Source organism: Centruroides vittatus, unplaced genomic scaffold (genome assembly GCF_030686945.1).
Source record: "Centruroides vittatus isolate TY-2023 unplaced genomic scaffold, ASM3068694v2 contig_651, whole genome shotgun sequence".
In the NCBI taxonomy this organism is placed as follows: domain Eukaryota; kingdom Metazoa; phylum Arthropoda; class Arachnida; order Scorpiones; family Buthidae; genus Centruroides; species Centruroides vittatus.
In genome coordinates, this window is record NW_027122405.1 from 683,728 (window position 1) to 703,054 (window position 19,327).

General features: G+C 29.4%; 1 protein-coding gene across 1 annotated transcript in view; it reads right to left on the reverse strand.

Annotated features, from left to right (window-relative positions):
* The window catches only part of LOC136979886 (kinetochore protein NDC80 homolog), a 74,883-nt gene extending 55,879 nt beyond the window's left edge, over positions 1 to 19,004 (reverse strand). The window contains exons 1-5 of the mRNA XM_067275911.1: positions 18,980 to 19,004; positions 13,790 to 13,967; positions 8,534 to 8,687; positions 1,268 to 1,354; positions 12 to 197 (exon numbers count right to left, since the gene is read on the reverse strand). Of these exons, the coding sequence (XP_067132012.1) occupies positions 12 to 197; positions 1,268 to 1,354; positions 8,534 to 8,687; positions 13,790 to 13,950 (588 nt within the window). The 5' untranslated portion in view covers positions 13,951 to 13,967; positions 18,980 to 19,004. The remainder of the gene's footprint in view (positions 1 to 11; positions 198 to 1,267; positions 1,355 to 8,533; positions 8,688 to 13,789; positions 13,968 to 18,979) is intronic.
* Between the last annotated feature and the right edge of the window lie 323 nt (positions 19,005 to 19,327).

Here is a 19,327-nt window from a genome sequence, read left to right on the forward strand (position 1 = left end):
TTTAAAATTACCTGAATTAGAGGTATCTTCCATGATAATACTCCTAATAAATTAGGCCATGATTGTGGTCCTACCACTAAAAGTTGTGATCTCTTTATATTATTTATAAATGGATAATTGATCAATCTTAAAATATATATTATTTCTTCAGGTTTTTCAGTTGTGGTATAACTTGGATCCAGCCAACAATACATAAACTAAAAAGATTTTTAAAAATAATTTTCACAAATATTAAAAAATAGGAAAATTTTAAATTGATTTTTTTTATATGTATGTTTACTTGTTTATATACACACACATACATACAGTAGATATAAAAATTTTTGAAATTTTGGCAATATATGAAAAATATTTCCAATTTATCAAAGTAACACTGAAAAATAGATATAAATAGTAGTGAAAAAAAGACATTAAAAGTAGATATAAAAATGATTGGAACAAGAATTAAGAACATTCCTTCTAAAAATAGTAAAGAATACATCTTTGTCAGCTATAAAGCCTAATGCTTATAGCTCTGCATATTCAGATGATAGATATAAATCTATAAAGAAAAATGTTGTCTATCTGTTTAACTATTTTGACAACCCCATGCAAGCATGTCTTATGGTCAAACATATCCTCTTTTTTTTTTTTTATTCTACTTCTTCCATGCTATAGTAGGTATAAAACAATTTCACTAAAACCAGTTCCGGGTTAGAACTCATATTGTTGCTTCACAAGTTGCTATGGCAAAACGATGCATTCTTTAAGATTCTTAGTAGTATACATTATTTCTAAAAATTTAATTTTTAATATCAGATTTAGATACATAACCAAACAATTGCCTTAAATAATCGGGCTATAATAATGATTGAATACTAAGTAATTTGTTACTAGAGGTAGACGTTACGTGTCATCTCTTACCTAAATTAATAATTATAATTTTAATAATTAATTAAATACTTTTAGAATCATCTGGAAGAAAAGAACTGGCCCAGGGCAGGGTTTGAACCCTCAAACTCTGCTTGCTGTGCGGTGCACTTTCTAGTTGAGCCACCTGGACTCCAAGTAAGCCTGATGTTTGATATACTTAATATCAAATTTGATATGTATTTTAATAATTTGATATTTTTTTTATGAAATAATGAAAATATTTATCTTTTCAAATTAAAAATGCTTAATTAATATTGTAAATTCTGTGCAAACATTAAAATTATAAAAATGATGTGATTAATATGATGTAATATATGATTAAAAAATACAGAGCATAAAACTGAAAAACACTTACTTCAAAAATATGATAAAAGGATTTAGTTGTTGGATTGGACAGAATTCTAGCACCATGTGGGAAAGAATAATTTTTCTCTATCAAAAACTAGAAAAATATAAAATATGATACATAATTAAATAACATATATATGGCTTCTAAAATACTACATTTAAACATAGAAAAATTTTGTCATATAAAAAAATGATTTAAATTTGTTATTAATTGGAAGATTTTAAAAATTGAATGTGTTTTAATTAATTAATATTTTATTTAGAAATAATATTTAGAAAAAATATAAAATGTAAATTATTCATTTAAAAAATTATTTTATGTAATCAAAGCTTTAGTTTTCATAGTTTTGCTATTCAATTTCGGAAAAACTTCACATGATATTAACATGTGTTTAAAAAATCTAATGTCAATCTCTGTAAAATCAGATGTTGAAAAAAATTCAGCATCAACTGGTTAAATTTCACAAAAGTAAGTGGAAATGAGAAATATTTCACATCTGTTTACAAAAAATTCTTAAAATAATGTAATTTAAGCTAAGTAATTTCATACCACCATACCAGTAAGTAATTTCTGTAAGGTCATAAACTAAATATTAAAAACAAAAAATAATGAAATTAAAATTTTTACTTTGGAAATTTTAGAACTTGTATTAGTGAAAACAGATAAATAGTAAATAAATACCTGAAAGAAATATTCTGCAACATTTTTTAAATGCTATCCAAAACAAAGATATTTGCAAATTTGCTACATACGAATTGTAAAGAAAAATATGACTGAAATATTATTTTAAAATATCTTTCAAAAAACAGAAATTAGAAAGTTATTATAAATGTATTTTTTGATTTTCTTCTAATAAAAAACATGCACTTATAATAATTTATTTCTAAATTGAATACATTCAAAAAATCCAAAAATTTATAACCTTAAACTTTAAACTTTAAAAATAAATTTCACTTTAAAAATAAAACAGACATTTTTGGTCATTTTAAAACAACCCTCTAAAGGTTTTTTTTAAAAAAAAGATGGTTGTTTTAAAATGTAGTGAACACCAAAAGTGTAGTGAACACCAAAAATGTTTGTTTTTATTTTTGAAGTGAAAGTTAAGGTTATAAACTGCTGGATTTTTGATTTTTTGAGTGTATTCAATTTGAAGACATCCAGTTAGAGGAGGTAGTAATTTATTTTCATTCTTTTCTCAGATTTTGATAAAGTTGAAAGAAATGTCAATGTATTTAACTTTACAAAAATAAATATAACACAAAATTATTTTATAACATATAAAAATATTTTTTATTTATAAATACAGCATATCATCAATGTCATTGATAGGTTCTTATAAATTGCAATGTTAAGTGAATGACATAATGAAATGAATTCTACCATACATACCTACAATAAAGACATCGGTCATACACGAGATGTTTAGCCGTCAGAAAAGAGGGAGAGGCGATAGACAGTAGAGAGAGGTAGGATCCCTCTGAATGGCATACATATGGCTACAGTACCCTTTATGATATTGGCATGCAGTTTGTAGGCTGCAAGACTGTAGTCCCCCAAAAGGTCAAAAAGAAAACCTGAGTGTAGTGAACACCAATAATTGAGTGCCGCCACAAATAGCTAAGTGTAGAAGTTAGTGCCAAGTGGCTGTTAGTAGGAAGACTTATATCTACTTAATACTAATAAAACTGAATGCAATCGCAAATCTTAATACTACTTAACAGCTAGACAGACAGTGCAAAAAGCAAATGAACACAATGATAAACTAGACGGGATGAATGGACTGACAGAGACAAATGAGCAAGACCCCAAATTTTATTTATTTATTTATTTAAGTTAACGTTTAAAAAAAATTAAACATTAACTTATTCACTAACCTACCATAACCTAGGATGAACCTAACCAGATGACTAAAGCTAACAAATCCTAATCTAATTTAACCAAATCTATCATAACCTAACCAGAAACCAAGCTAAGAGTCCCTAATCCAACTATGACTAACCAAATTTAGACTGAAAAAGAAGACAGAAAATAAGAATTAAAATACAAAGTTCAAAGGCAGCATATACAGATAGTTGAAATAAAGTAAGGAAAAGCTAATTGCCATCCATGCCCCTGGAGTGTGCTCTCAATGCAAGTAGATGATGGAACATTGTACACATATGAATGAGTTAGTGTGGATTGCAAGGCCAGTTGTACTCTTCAAAAATAGCAGCTCGCATTAAACTATCCCTAATGTAATTGTACCTATTGCAGCGAAAAACTAAGTGAAGTGGTGTTTGGTCCTTCTGAATACCACAATTGCATTGTGGATTGTCCCCAAGGTTAAATCTATGCAAGTATTGCTTAAAGTTGACATGTCCTGTAAGTAGCTGAGTGAGGGTGTAACTAGGGTATAAGTGACAAAAAGTCGTAGCAGTGTCAACCTTGGGGATGAAAGTGTAGTTGAGCCTACCAGTGGTGTCATGATCCCAGCTGTCTTGCCAGAGAATGATTTGCTTCTTGATGTGATTGTTGATGTACAAGGTAGAAATGTAACTGAAAGTACTAGTGACTGAAGACTTTTGCAGCTTGTTTGCCAAGATGGTCAGCGGTCTTGTTGCTGACAACCCCCCCGCATGACCCGGGACCCATTGGAAATCTATTCTAATGTTGTTGTCTAAGTGTCTGAGAAAGTGGTGTATGAGAAAAATGAGTTTTAAGTGGCTATCAGACTTTGCAATCCTGTGTAAAGCCAGTGGTGATATTCGAAATATTTAACAAGGGGTTCGCTAGCAGAAAATTTTCCCTGACAATCATCGACAAACGAAATGGAAGTTTTAGCTAAAAATAAATACAATACCTTTTCTTGCGATATATCTAACAATCAGTGGCGTATTTGGAACTTAACGAGCCCTGGGTGAAGACCAGGTAACAATAGTATTTTATTGCTGTCAACCTTTTTTTTTTTTTTTTTGGCAGTGAAATTCTTCACCGCAAAATGGTACTCCTGGTTATAGACAGATGTCATCATCTCTCGAGATACATCATCCTTTTTCTTTCGCTGTCCATAACCCGACACGTGTTCCACAGCCATCTTGTATTATCTCGCGCGCGTGGCATTCCGGGATCTCTCTTATGACTGGATCTACTTTCAAGAACTCTCTTGAATCGATCGCGATTAAACCTCGTTTTGGTCGAGATTGAAATGATCGAGAGAGAGATCGCACCAAGACATAGTCCCGACCTTGCTCACAATCTAGATTGAAATGCTCGGTGCGAACGGGGTATAAGGCTCTAGTTTAGTAGTATTACAGAGTATAATACGCATATTTTAATATATTTAAAAAAAAAAAAAAAAACAAACCCAGAAATGTTCCGCGTGTTTAACAAGGTTCGGGAAACTGAAAATTTTAAAAACTGGGTTCGGGCGAACCTGTTTGGAAAACTGAAAATTTTAACAACGGGTTCGGCCGAACCTGTGCGAACCCACTGAATATCACCACTGTGTAAAGCTACCCTACTGTCAGAGTAAATGCGATAGTGTAAATAGTGTCTTTTGTGAATTAAGCTCATATAAATAGCTAGTTTCCACCTGTGTTATTGAGCAGTGCATACCTAGACGGAAGCAAGTGTTGTGAAGCTCGCGGCCTAAGTTGGACAAAAGTGGCATCCACACTGCCACCCATCTTGGAACCATCAGTGTAAATCCTAAATGTGGGATGATCACCTGGATCTTCGAAGTAAATGTCAGGGGCAAGCTGATGGGAGGGTGGTAATCGTAATTCAGGAGGATATTTTTGTCGGTGCTGAATTTTTTGATATCATCGATCAAGGTCAAACTGGGGAAAATCTTACCTACTCTAATCATTTTATCGACATCCAAGTCACTATGATCTCACCAGGGTAAGGTGACGAGATTTTTCTGCCAAATAATGCATTTCATTTCTAAGTTGATAGGGGTTAATCCTGACATTACCAAAAGGGCATTAGTGGGTGCAGTCCTATAAGCCTTACAAATGCAGAGAGCTGCAATCCTTTGAATAAATAACAGTTTTTTAGCTATGGACTTTGGCAGCCACGTGGCCTTAAGACCTGTATGGTATAGAAGAGTGCTGGCTGAATTGCAGCCCTGTAAATAAGCTCAGTAGTAATAGGGCCAAGACCCCATGTGTTCCTAGCGATACTAATGAGGGCATTGACCATCTTTTTAGCTTTGTCTGTGATGTATTTGATGTGAGGTATGAAGTTAAGTCCCTCACCAAGAATAACACCTAAATATTTAATTTCTGTTGTTTGCTTTATTCTGTGAGCACCTATTCAAAGGGTAAGCTTCCTGATGAGTGGCATGTTCCTACCAATTATCATGCTTTTGCATTTGTCTGTGTTAATGGATTGCCTATGCTTAATACTCCACAGGTGAATGTTATTGAGAATGTTGTTGCATATGTCCTGTGAGCATTCACTATTCCTGTGTGTCCATATGTCCAATTCTCCTATAGGCCAAATGACATAAGCAAGAGTTAAGTTCATTTGGTATATTTCTTGTTACAAAAACATCACTAAATTTCTAAATAAAAACCCAACACTTCTCTAATATGAAAGATTAAAATAAATGTTAATTACACTTATCATATTTAAGAAAGATTAATGAAAACAGATAAGATAATTAATTATTATGCCTTTTTGTCCTTTTTAACTCTATTTAAAATTTATTTTCTATACTAGTACTTTCTATATAGTTCTTCTAGTAGTAATGTTCTTTATTTAGTTCACCTGTACAGGTGAACTAAATAAAGAACATTATTTTTGATCTGTAAGACTAAATATCTGCATCCATAATTTCCAGTATAATAAGTCCTGTTAATATATAGAAAGTGCTAGTATACAAAATAAATTTTAAATAGAAGTAAGATAATTATTTACCCAATTTTGAGAATCAGTGAGTGATGGCTGTCTGTGGTGGTGGTGGTGGTGGTGGTGGTGAATGGTATGTGGAGGAAAGCTAAATCCTCACTCTAGAAATGGGTAGAGAAAAAATGTTCACAGAGGGAAAATTATAAGGAGTATCTCCAATATGCAATTCAAAAACAAACAATTAGTTATTCCTATGAACTAAAGAGTGCACTATATAAATTTAAAATGGTAAATGCAAACAAGGCACATTTATTTATTTTGACATTAAATGATGTTTTACATGTTGTTAATGTGATTATAAGTTCATGTTATTCGAAAAAAAAGTGAAAGTATAACAAATACAGACTATAATAACCAGATTTTAAGAAAAATAATTCATTTAATATTATTCTTATTGGATCATGTTTGCAAGCTCCAGCATTTATTTCCCATTTCATAGAATCAATTTTACTATTTATAAAGAAAATTCAACAGAAATAATTGTAAATAATTACAAATGTATCTTTCCTCAACAATGTTATAATGTTAAGTGAGGATTTGCTATATTTTTATTAAATAAATTGACAAAAACAACATATCCCACTATAAATTTAATGTGTTTCTGAAAACAATCTTAATATTAAAAGGTTTTCATTATTTTTTAAGTTAAAATGCTAACCTGATGTCAATCCATCTGAATATTCTCAACTAATTTCCTCAAATAACACAAATACTTTAATATATCTATCAATCCATGATTTAACTCCAATTATCTTACTAAAGAGCATTTAATGCAGTCATTGAAGGCTATCTTTATAAGCAGTAATTCAACAAATAAGTTTGTAAAGAGTCTGTAAAAAAATTCCTAACAACCCTTTACAATAAAACCTCATTATTTTGAAATTCAAGGGACCAAAAAAAAAAACTTTAAATTATCCAAACATTTCTCGAATCAAAGTTTTTTGTAATTCTCAAATAAAATTATGACATTATCTTATATAATTTCACCTGTTCACTTACAAATGCATTAATATTATGAGTTATTACTTACAAGGAGAGGGCCAGATATTGAGGTCTCCAATTTGAACAATGTAGCCTTAAACACAAAATAGCTCCTTGTCAAAATAATTAAGACTCACTTCTCAAATGTTTCTAAAAACTGATTTTCCAAGTTTTGATCAAATTGGAGACCAGAACGTCTGGCCCTCTAATAATTTAAACTATTTTGAAAAACTGTCAGTTGGCGTGTACTTACTAAAAACAACATAATGTAATTTGGTTACTTACTTAAATGTAACCAAATTACATTCAAAGCAAGACCTGAAAATAATGTACAAAAGAAGCTTAAGTGCTTCAAAACAAATTACCACAAATTTTGTCTAGAGGATCAATGACTAGTTCTATGAAGAATTCACCATCTTGAGTTTGAGATTACAAAAATCATTTAATCTGACGAAAACATGCTCTACTAATGGCTAAAGCTATATGTATGCATTCTATCCTAAATACACACATGTATTTAATGAATTTTGGAATTACCAAAATAGATTTTTGTGAAAAATGGCCAAAATAATTAAATGCCAAACAGATTTCTTCTATAAAAATAAAAAAGTTCTCTCTTCATTGGTAATGTGTATGATGTCTGAATGACCTTGAATGAATGTCCAACAAATCAATGTATAATTGGTAAAACCAAAACTGAAACTGCCACTTTGGCATGGAAACTTTCATATAAACACATAATATGATAGAAGATTAAATGATATTTTTGTGGGTCATCAGACCAGATAATGACTTCAAATTTCATTGCACAAGTATTTCTAATTATCTCAACTAAACTGCATGCAAAATCCTATTCTCTTAGCTGGGGACTAAACATGACCTCTAATAACGTGATACGTTGAATTATCTGATACTGAAATAACAAAGTTCTACCGTATTAAGAATTCTATAATAATCATGTTTTCTTTAACATGTAGTAGATGGCAAGAAAAATGTTTTTCATATTACTATATAAAAGAACAACAATAAAGTAGATAAATGAGATAATGACCCTATATAATGAACTGTTAAGAATAAGCTCATAAGATAGCACTGAAATTTTGTAATAAAAATACATAACCAAAATGGAACACAGACAAAATGACATTGAATAAAACAGACAGATATCAGAAACAGAACTACCCCTAATTTCCATTTTTATTAGTGCAATTTTCAAATTTTTCATAAATAAGCTTGAAATAAATTTGTAATATCAGGATTCTTTAATTCAGATGTTATAATGGAGTACTAAAGAGCATCATTTATTGTAATGGGAATTCAAATACAGAGGGTTCAGATACTGAAATACAAATGTACAAATATAAACTTTCTGAAATTTTTCAAACTTAGTAAACTTACCTCTTGCACTTGCTGAATACATTTCTGCATATACCACTTTTCTGATAAAGGTCTTACATCTTTCACAGAACGTTTCTCTGTAACACTAACACGCTGTACAAGTTGGCGTAATTTTGATGAATAATTAGAAGAAAATGTTGACTGTGCTGAAGGTCTGTAAAATTTAATTTAAATCATTTCTTTTATTATTATCCAATAAAAAAACCATAGAGAGTATATTTTTTTAAATTCTTTGATAAATATTAATCCAATTTATTATTATTATTATTAAATATTAATCCAATTAACTAAAACCTAGTATATAGGTCTTCCTCATGCATAAGACATAAAAGTGAAAGTTGTAAAGGAATGTTGACTATTTCATGGATAATTTGCTCTCATGTATAAGACACATCCTACAGCCAAAGTTTTAAGATATTATTTTTTAATTATGGTAGAAACCCAATAATTCATCACCTTGAAAAGGTGTTATTTTTAGATGCTGACTCATATTTCATACATAGTATGTAATAGCCAGTTCTGGTCAGCTGCTATATTTAGCAATGCGTACATATGTTTTCATTGTGTTTATCGTTCCAAGTTTTGATTCTCGTTTTACATACTGTTTTTGGATAAATTAAAAGTGGAGTATATTTCCTGTAATGACTTAAAAAAGATCATGTAATTACCAATCTATTGATCTACCATTGAAATTCAAAATTCTGAAGGGGCTTAGAAAAACAGAAAGAGCCAGCAAACTAAAATTTACAAAATTCCTGTCAAGAATGGAATTTTCCAATGGTGATGTAAGTAAACATATTAGATTTACTCTAGTGGCAAACACAGATTTACATGAAGCTATATATTTATGGTTCGTATAAACAACAATGTTTAGGCATTCCTCTGAGTGGTCCATTTTAATCCAAAGAGGACTAGAGATAAATACAAAAATAAACAAAATCCTGAATTTAAGGCAAGCATAGAGACACTGGAAATTTAAACAGTGACACAGAATTTGGCAGCTGTCTATTCAAGGAGAAGTTAGGACTGCTGATAATGAATGTGTTAAAAGTTATTGAAAATCTTGATCTCTCAGATTTCAAATTTAGACTTAAGCAGAGAACAAGTATATAACTGTGATAAAAGTGGTCTGTACTGAGAAGCTCTACAAACAAAAACTTTAGTGCCTAGTTCAGAAACTTTGGCTCCAAGATATAAAATGAGGAAAGAAAGACTGACTATTATGGTTTGTTCAAATGCAAATGGAAATCATAAACTTCCATTAATAGTGATTGGGAAAGCTAAAAAACCAAGAGCTCTAAAAAATTTTAATCAAAAATTATTGCCTGTTGACTATTATGTTTAAAAAATGCAAGGAGGGATCAAGAAATTTTTACAACCTGGTTTTGTAATGTTTTTGTAGTTCAGGTGAAACTGTATCTTAAATCTAAAAATCCAGCAATAAGTTGTTTAACTTTTCCAGAAACATTTGGTGGCACCATCTGTTATATTTTATTTAAAAGCTTTTTATATTTTTAATTATTAAAAAATGGCAAAAAGTTTAATTTTGAGGGAAGAAATGGGTTTTATAAAAAATTGTGAATGCTAATAATGAGTAAAATCGTCATTAACTCTGACCCTATTCAAGATATGACACACCCCTTTATCTCCTCACCCCTCAACCTTTAAATCACCAAAATTTAAAAGCATCAATCCCCTAAAAGCCCTAATAAACCTCCTTAGAAAGTTTCAGAAATTTTCGACAAAAAGCACAAGAGTTATAAAGCTTCAAAGAGGGTAAACAAAATCATGTCCCCCCCACACACACCCATACATACAGAAAAAACCCCTGAATTTTTTTTGCATTTCTCAACATTTCAAGCTCTTGAGTCCAAAAATGTAAAAATCTTGGTAGGGTCATTTTTTGACTGATCACTATACTTTCCCTGTTATATACATGGTATAACAACCAGATAAGTAAAAATGTACCAGAAAAAGTGCTTTTAATTATGAACAATGCTCCAGCACATCCATTGAATTATTTAGAAGTTGAAAAAGATATAAAATGTGTCTTTCTTCTCCCAACACAACCTCTCTGATTCAGTCAATGGATCAGGGAGTAATTGAAAATTTGAAGCATTGCTACTAAAATATATTTGTTCAACATTTTATTTCTTCTGATACATGTACAAATTTGGACAATTTTGGAAACAATACACTATTGAACATGCAATTTTCAACATTGCCAAAGCAAGAAATAATGTTCAAAAGAAACATTGAGACTGTCTCAAAGTGCAATAAAATTTGGTCATCAGAAGTAACAATCATGAAAACAAACAACTGCTGAATGATATTTCTTGAATGTGTAACAATACTTTTCAAATATAACAGGGTGATGTAAATGACTGGCTGTATGTGGATAGCTCAGATTTGGGGTATGAAATTTTCAACAATGAAATAATAGAGCAAGTAACTAACAAGGACATAAACAACGAAGAAGCAAATAATGATGATGATGACAAAGATGACAACTAATTCTCAACATTTTAATTACAAAGAAGTTGAGAAACAGTTATCAAAATGCATTGAATGATACAAACAGCAAAATGAGGCAGAAATTCTAGACAACAATATTTAATTTTCAATCATATTTAAAGGGAAACACATGCACAAAGGTTCTCTGCATTCAAATCATCCTATCGTTTGATCTTATTTAAACATTGTATGGGGAATGCATGCACATATGGTATTTGAAATCTCTCACCATTCGATTTTATAGTCAAAGGTTAACTGCCAGCCTGTTTTGAATTAAAAAAAAGCCCAAAGAAGAGCCGAGAAGGGGTTACAAAAACGTTCATCACTCAAATGTTAATCGTATTCACACCAGTTAATAGTTAATCCAAGTCATATTTTAGAAATTCTGAACTTAATCACAATGTGGCATGTGCACAACTTAGCAATCACAAAGTGATGAAAAAAATAATCTAAAAAATTCATGCAGTTTTTAAAAATGTAATATGCACACATATATAAAGACAAAAGAACAATTTTTTAACATTCTGTCAAGATTTAAAGTATGTAAGGTAATTTTTAAATTATATTCTTAACTTTGATAAAATGTTATCCAAAAGATTTTGTAAAAAATAGGATATAAAAGTTATGTATTGTGTTAATTAAAACTAAAAACACATTTTAAATACAGAAGTATTTGTTTTAATTATTCTTCCTAGAATTTTCTATAATTCATCACCCCCCATCCTGGATGTGACAAATTATCAAGTTCCTACTGTAATAATAAAACTCAAAAAAAATTAAAAACTACTGGAGATCACATTAAGTGCAATAAATTGTTTCAGCTAACAATTTTATTTGCTAATTGCATATAAAATATTTAAAAAATTACTAATCATTTGTGACCATTTATAGTGGATAAAATAATTTCTCATTTTTGACCAATAAATATAATAATAGATGAAAAAATTTTGAAAAAAGATAAATTACTATTATTCACATAGTATTCAAAAACTCAATTAGAAGATATTCATTTTATTGCAAAGTAATCAACTAGAAGCTCTTCTGATTGTGCCCAATGACCAATTTAATCTTATGTTTCTCATCTATTTGTCACTTTTCTATTCACATGCTCTTTTGACAGACATGATTATGGTTATTCTTTTTCAGTAAAATTCTTTTGCTTATGCTTAAATGATACTCATTCTTTTCTTCTTATATGACTTTTGTTAGGGATTTTATAATTAGTCTGTCAGTATCAAAGAAGGATGAAAATCACTCATTTAATCTGCTATTAACATATTCTTTATCTATGCCAATTTAGTGTTAGATTAGCCAATAATAGAATACTTAATAGCCAATTTAAATAGAATACTTATACTAATAAGATGAGGTTTCAAACATTATTCAAATGTAAGTGTTCAATAATATTCTTGAGAATTAACATTTTCTATAAGCAAGCATTGCAAATTTTACATCCTGATTGCTTGTATCCATTTTTAATGAAAACATACTTTTTACAAATAAAGTTGCATTTGTATAATTAATAATATATTTTAATATAATTATAATTTTCATCATAGACTTATTGTAAATGTTACTAAAAAACTACCTCACTGTGCTACACATTTTAGAATATTTGATATTTTTATGTTATAGACATTTTTGGAAACTCATTTTTATCAGAAAATGCAATACAATGCAATACAAATGAAACATCAAGTTACTCATGGCATTGACTGGGAATTATTTCATCACCCTGGCCTGTAACACCCTCCATGGCCCTTACATAGCTATCACTTTATTCCAGCATGGTGCATATCTAAATTAATAGTTCTGGAGATGAAGATCAGACAGCGGTCTGGACAGCATAACTGGCAACACATCTGCATGGCAAGCTAGAGTCGGAGTTTGAATCCCACTTCAGGCTGATTCTTTTCTTCCAGAACCTTCTAAATTTTTAAAAATATTAACGTAATCATAATTATTAAATTTATCAAGAGATGGCACCTAATGTCTACCTCTAGTGCCAAATTACTTTGTATTTAATTATTAATAGTAGTAGTAATATAGCCTGAAGTAAACCAGCAATTATTTGACTTTAATATATAACTCTTTCATTTCCATCGGATGAATAAATATTTTTTTATACAATTAAAAGGACACAGTCACTCTAAAAATCAAACGATCGCCAATTTTTATTTTCTTTTAGTGTTCCAGAATGAATCAGACAGCCAGACCTTTCTTTTTAGGCTACTTAGCTGCCCATTTTAAAAAAAAAAAAAAAAAACTATTCAACTATTCAGTTTAAGATGTTGATATTTAAAATAATTTATACCAGAAGCTGACTACTGACTTCTCAATAGAGTGAAAATGTTCAACAGCATATTATAAACACTATTCATTATATTTTATATAATGTATAATTTAAAAAAAGTATAAATTAACTATATTTCACATTGAATATACATGTTAAATACTTATTAAATATAGAAATTCTGAGCTATGGTTTTCATACAACACTATCTCTATTATGAAAATAAATTAATGTACATTATTCTACATTTAAAAAATAGTTCACATCTTGATGAGAGATTGTTAATACATCTGAATAGTCACATACCAATAAGTATATATTAACATATTAATTAATATATCTATTAATTTATCAACATACTATTGCTATTTATTACATATTTATTTTAAAAACACTACAGTTAAGTTAGATTTTTTTAAATTAAACACAATACATTGAAGTATTTTTACCTTTGTTTTATTACACTAATGGGAATATTACTTATTACGCCCATGCTGCCTGATGTTCGAAGACGAGGAATAGAAGAACATCTTGATACTGAATAATCATCATCTCTTTTTGGTTTTTGAATACTGGAAGTTTTGGTAGCACTGTTCAAATATTTCTTCATTATTTCTGAAAGAAATACTATATTTTATTAATTTCTTTGTTCCATTTACATTAGAATATTGTGTTCTATTTTTAAAATTTTTGTTTGCCTGAAGATAATAAATATAAGTTCATTGAAAAAGCTAGCAAAAATAAAAACCCGTCAACACTGCACTCAGTGTGTTTTTACTTTCTTTTTATGTGATATTTGGCATGAGGTTCGAGCTGTATTGTTTAGAATTTAAATTCCTTAATTTTAGAGACATTATAATGAAACAGTATTTAAAATTATATACATATATATACATTACATGAAGTTTTTTATTAGCTGAACTCCTTCTAAATTTCTCAGCAGATTTTAATAAATTAAGGGTTGGTAGACAGGGTTGGGTCTGCAGATGTGCAGACTTTTTTTCTTGATACAATGATCAGTTAATGTTACCCTAGGTATCAAAGATGGTGGCACTTCCGGTAATCTCGATGGCAAGCATGTTTAGAAATGAAATGTAGATGGCACTGTTTGTACTGATGGTTTTTTTTTTGCAAATTTTCATCAAAATTTTCCGTTCTGAAAACATGAGAAATAATGTGAATTTTGATTTCGGTTATTGGTTAAACAGATGGTGCATGTTGTTGAGTGTTATATAGGTTTATGTGTTTTTTTAAAGTTTGTACAATTTTCTCTAATTTTTTAAAGTTAACAAGTAGGAAAATATGGCCAATGGTAATTTCCATGTTAAATGTTGTCTAAATGTGTTAAATGCATGCTAAATGTGTTAAATGTGTGTAATTGTGTTATATGTGTTAAATGTGTCATAACCAAGGATATGTAATCGTGAATTACAACGCCATGAGACAATGTGACCGACATATGGAAGGCAAGGTGGGCGTGGATTGCAAGCGCAACCCTCTATGGAGAAGCTGCCTCTCGCTGCTGAAAAGGCAAGAGATGTGAATCGTAAGGCTGAGTTCCTTAGAGGCTTAAACTTTTACATACATTCCAGGCAAATTCTGTTCAAATCACTGATGTATCCAATCTCATAATTCGATTTGAGGTAGAATGATGAAATTTTGGATTTGAGGTAGAATGATGAAATTTTTATTTTTCGTCTTTGATCAAAAGTAAGGAAATGAAACCAAAGTCTCGGGAAAAAGTAAGTAGCAAATTTACGTTTTAAAAATGTTTGTTTAAAAAAAGTTTAAATCTAGGTGCGTATTGGTTAATCTCGACGGTTGCTATCTTGTTTGCACCGTTGCTTACGAGATAAGAGAGGCTATCGCATTTCGAGAATGCACAGGGGACAAAACAGTTTCTCATGGTGGCTGGCAGGGTTCTGTTACACCCCTAAAGCCTGAGCGTTGCAACGGGTAGAAAAAGCTTCTTAGTCCCTCATATATGTTGTTGCTTACGAATAACTCTCGCATATGTTTATTCTGATTTATGCGAGAGAAAATGTGCAACGGGATTACGTACTAAATGCATTTGCAACCCACTCGTTTATGGATAACACAAATGAAAGGAAATATTACTCCCTTGAGAAAGTTACTTTATGAAACAATATTGTACCTGTCATCTGGTGCTCCCGTTTTTTATATTTAATCTCTGTAAAGTGAAATGTCTTGTCTACAAGGACTATATTAATTATGTAGTATATAGTCCTTGGTTGCTAGGAGCATGTTCTGAATCACGTGACGGAACGCAATGGGTGTAAATATACCACGGTTGGAAAGTGAATAGGGGCGTGGTACTTTGTCTTCTTTTTGTTTTATTATTGTCGAATTTAAAAAATATAAGTGAAACAGAAGATACAGAGTTAATTTATTACAAACAAATGGATGATATCACGTATATTGACTTATCCTTGACATTCTTTCTTCTTTAATAAGTTCAGGATATAAATTTTAAAGATTATTCCTTCATTCCTTCCCACATAAATCAGCTTATTTAAGTCATTTTGTTAAAAAAGCGATTTCTCATACTCAGAATAACTTGAAAAGATATGGATAAGCAGGATATATCCTCCTTTCGCCTGGTTTATTTGTTCTGTATAATATTTATTTAATTTTTAAAATATTATTCTAAGAATCATATGATATATTATCATAATATTGTGGCATGATTAAATTGAAAAAGCAGAAGGCATAGCACTAATTAGTTTTAAATCACAAATGCTTTCTTATAAATGATTAATTGATAAAATCATATTTTGTATTTTTTTTTTTTTTTTAAATATTGCTGACATAAAGATAGAAAAGAGGAGTATTTTAAACATGTTTTTGTGTATTGATTTGAAAGACGCATTGCCTATGATCATATCATCTAATCTTTCTAAAAACAAAATTTATAAATTTCTTTAACTGTATTTGTCATATTTTTGTTTTATATTTTTTTTTATAAATTTATAAAAATTTTCAACTATCTTACATTTGATTTTAAATAGAAAAAAAAAATCTTATTACATGATGTAATATTTGGTTTCAGTTACATGTCATATCACATAAAAGCTTATGATCTGTAGAAAAATAAGAGTAACTATGAATTTCTTCAGTAGTGAAATAATCTAAAAAAATTTATCTCAATTAAAAATCAATAATTAAGAAATCATATCTTAGGATTTAGAATGCATGAAAAAAGAATTACTACTAATAAACAATAATTTTATAAATATTTATGGAAAGACATTTCCACACAAATTATTTTTTTTAATAGACTTTTACTAAATTCTCATAACATACCATGTAAGTGCATAAAAGATAAACATATAGACTATATTATATATATATATATATTCATTAGATTCAGTCTGGGTTAATAAATATAATGTGATTAAAAAGTTTACATAAAGTTTTGAAGCCAATAAAACAACTGGGTATGCGTTCGTCTCTCTGAATAGGGGTGTAAAGACACCATCTAGCGACAAAATTTAGCAACACTAAACGACCCTCTTTTTGAAGCGAAAAGTTTGGAATGCAATAGCCTTTCTTATCTTGTAAGCACCGGTTTGTACATGTGCGTGCGCAAACAAGATGGCGACTGGAAGCACCACCATCTTCAATACCTAGGGTAATATTAAGTAACAATAACCCAATGATCTATTCCAGAGATATCAAATTCCAGTTCTAAAATTTTTCTATCATTTTGTATAGTCAATAAGAAACTTTTTGCAATATTGAAATTTTGCAACAATTTAGTATCAGGTTCACTAACAACAACTGTCTGTGAATGTAATTGACGATGAAATATGCAACTTGTATATATGATCCATGGAATAAGGACCTTACTTTATCTCATAGTACCATAGTACTGCCAAATATATTATATTTGACAATAGAAAAACAAATAAGAGGTTAAGATTGGAACAAGCAAACTGAATTAAAGCAAATATCCAGTTTGAATTAGAAACAGAAAAACAAAATAGTATTAATTATTTACACAGAAAAGAAAAGAAGATAAATTAGTATATAAAAAAATATGTCAAGCCTATGCAGATACCTAAGGTTCTTAACTATAAGTCAAATGTGCCAATAAATATGAAATTTAATATATTTAAAATGTATATAAATAAAATACAAAATAGAACAAGTAAATTAGAAAATCAAAAATCAGAAATAAAACAAATAGTTAAAATGTTCATATTAAATGATTACCGAAGATACTACTAGATAAATGGATACAGAAGATAGTTATTGACATATAAAGGAAAAAAACAATATGATAAAAGAAAAAAATTTTGTAAAATTAACGTATATCCCAAAATTATTCGAAAGAGTTAAGAAAACACTGTATTAGTTAATAAAATAAATTTAATACCAAAAAAATCGACTCAACCAAAAAATATTTAAATTATGGAACTAATAAAAAACTGGAAATAACAGAAGAAAAAGAGGTAGTATATTCATTTGATTGCAGTTGTGGGCAAAGAAGAATGTATAGAGAGACAAAAAGAAAATTAAAAATACGTATAAAGGAACATATCAAAGGAAATTATGCAAATTCGGCAGTAGCAGAACACTGTAATAAACAAGGATGTGAAATAGATTTAAATACAATAAAAATAAACAAAAAGGAAAGAAATAATTTTAAAAGACAATTATACAAACATATTTACATAAAAAGACAAAACAACAGAATCAATAATAACTTGTATAGAGAAACCACCCATCATGGAACAGTATTATCGATAACAGAAGAATAGACTGAGGGGTTTATAAAGTGAGTATGATAAGCAGAAATGGTAATAGTGCATGCAACAGCAAACAATAAATAAGTGAGTAAAAAGCATTTTTAAATCCTTTTTTCACGTTGTAATTTTTATAAAAGGATGTTTTGAATTACCTTCTTACAGGAATAAATGTTTTTTGATGGGAATCCTTCTGTTTATTTATTTACATCTCAATGTAATTAACCAAAAGGAAACTGTAAGTCAATCTAAAATGTAGGCTATATATTATTATAGGGAATTTTTTTAATGTATTGTTGTAATTGTTATAAATTTTGTTTTTAGTATCATGTTATTGTAAACCTGCCAAAGAGGGACCTCGAGGTCCGAAAACACAAATAGTGTGTACAGGCGAAATACCAGGTGAACAATAAAGTCTGTTTTTTCTGAATAAGTTTTCCTCCATTTATAGAAACAAAACACCAGTACAATAAGTCCTGATAATAAGATATGTCCTAGTAGACATTTATAAAATAAATTGTATAAAATAAGGTATGAATTAATCTTGAATCAGTTTGATAAGCTAATATCAGGAGGCTATATTTTGCAGTGCACGTCGGTTCCTTTGACTTTTTACTCCTTTAGGCATGGACCACAGCTCTAACAAAGCCCCAACCGCTACATTTCTACCCTTCGTACATATAAATATATATATACATTTATAGATAAATGACCTAAAAGTTACTTCAAGTAAATTATTTGACAGTTGATACTTAACATCGAAATTTCTTTAAAATACTTAAATTCCAAGAATCGTTACTTCACCTTTGCTATGAAATATAGTTTCAATATCGTTTAAATGTATTACGAGTATTATAAATAGTTCAATACCTTCGAAAAATACGGAATAATACTTCGTGTTTACAAATCACAATCTATTTTTTCCCGCTTTCTAACCGATAAGAAGTGTTGCCAGATCAAGAGCCAATTTTAAAAAATAATTACAAATCGATCTATCGGCAAAATGTATTGCGATATTAGCGTTTTCTATCACAGATACAAATTTTTCCCCCCGTTCTTTTATATAAATTTTCACATTATTTCTTAAGAATTTATTTTATTTGTTATTTTTATATTTTAAGATGGCGTCGATTGTAAAGCGTACTTTAAATTTTTTGTTAGTAAAAAATAAAATTAATTTGTAGAGCGTAGGAACTGATCCTATTATAAGCCCTTAAG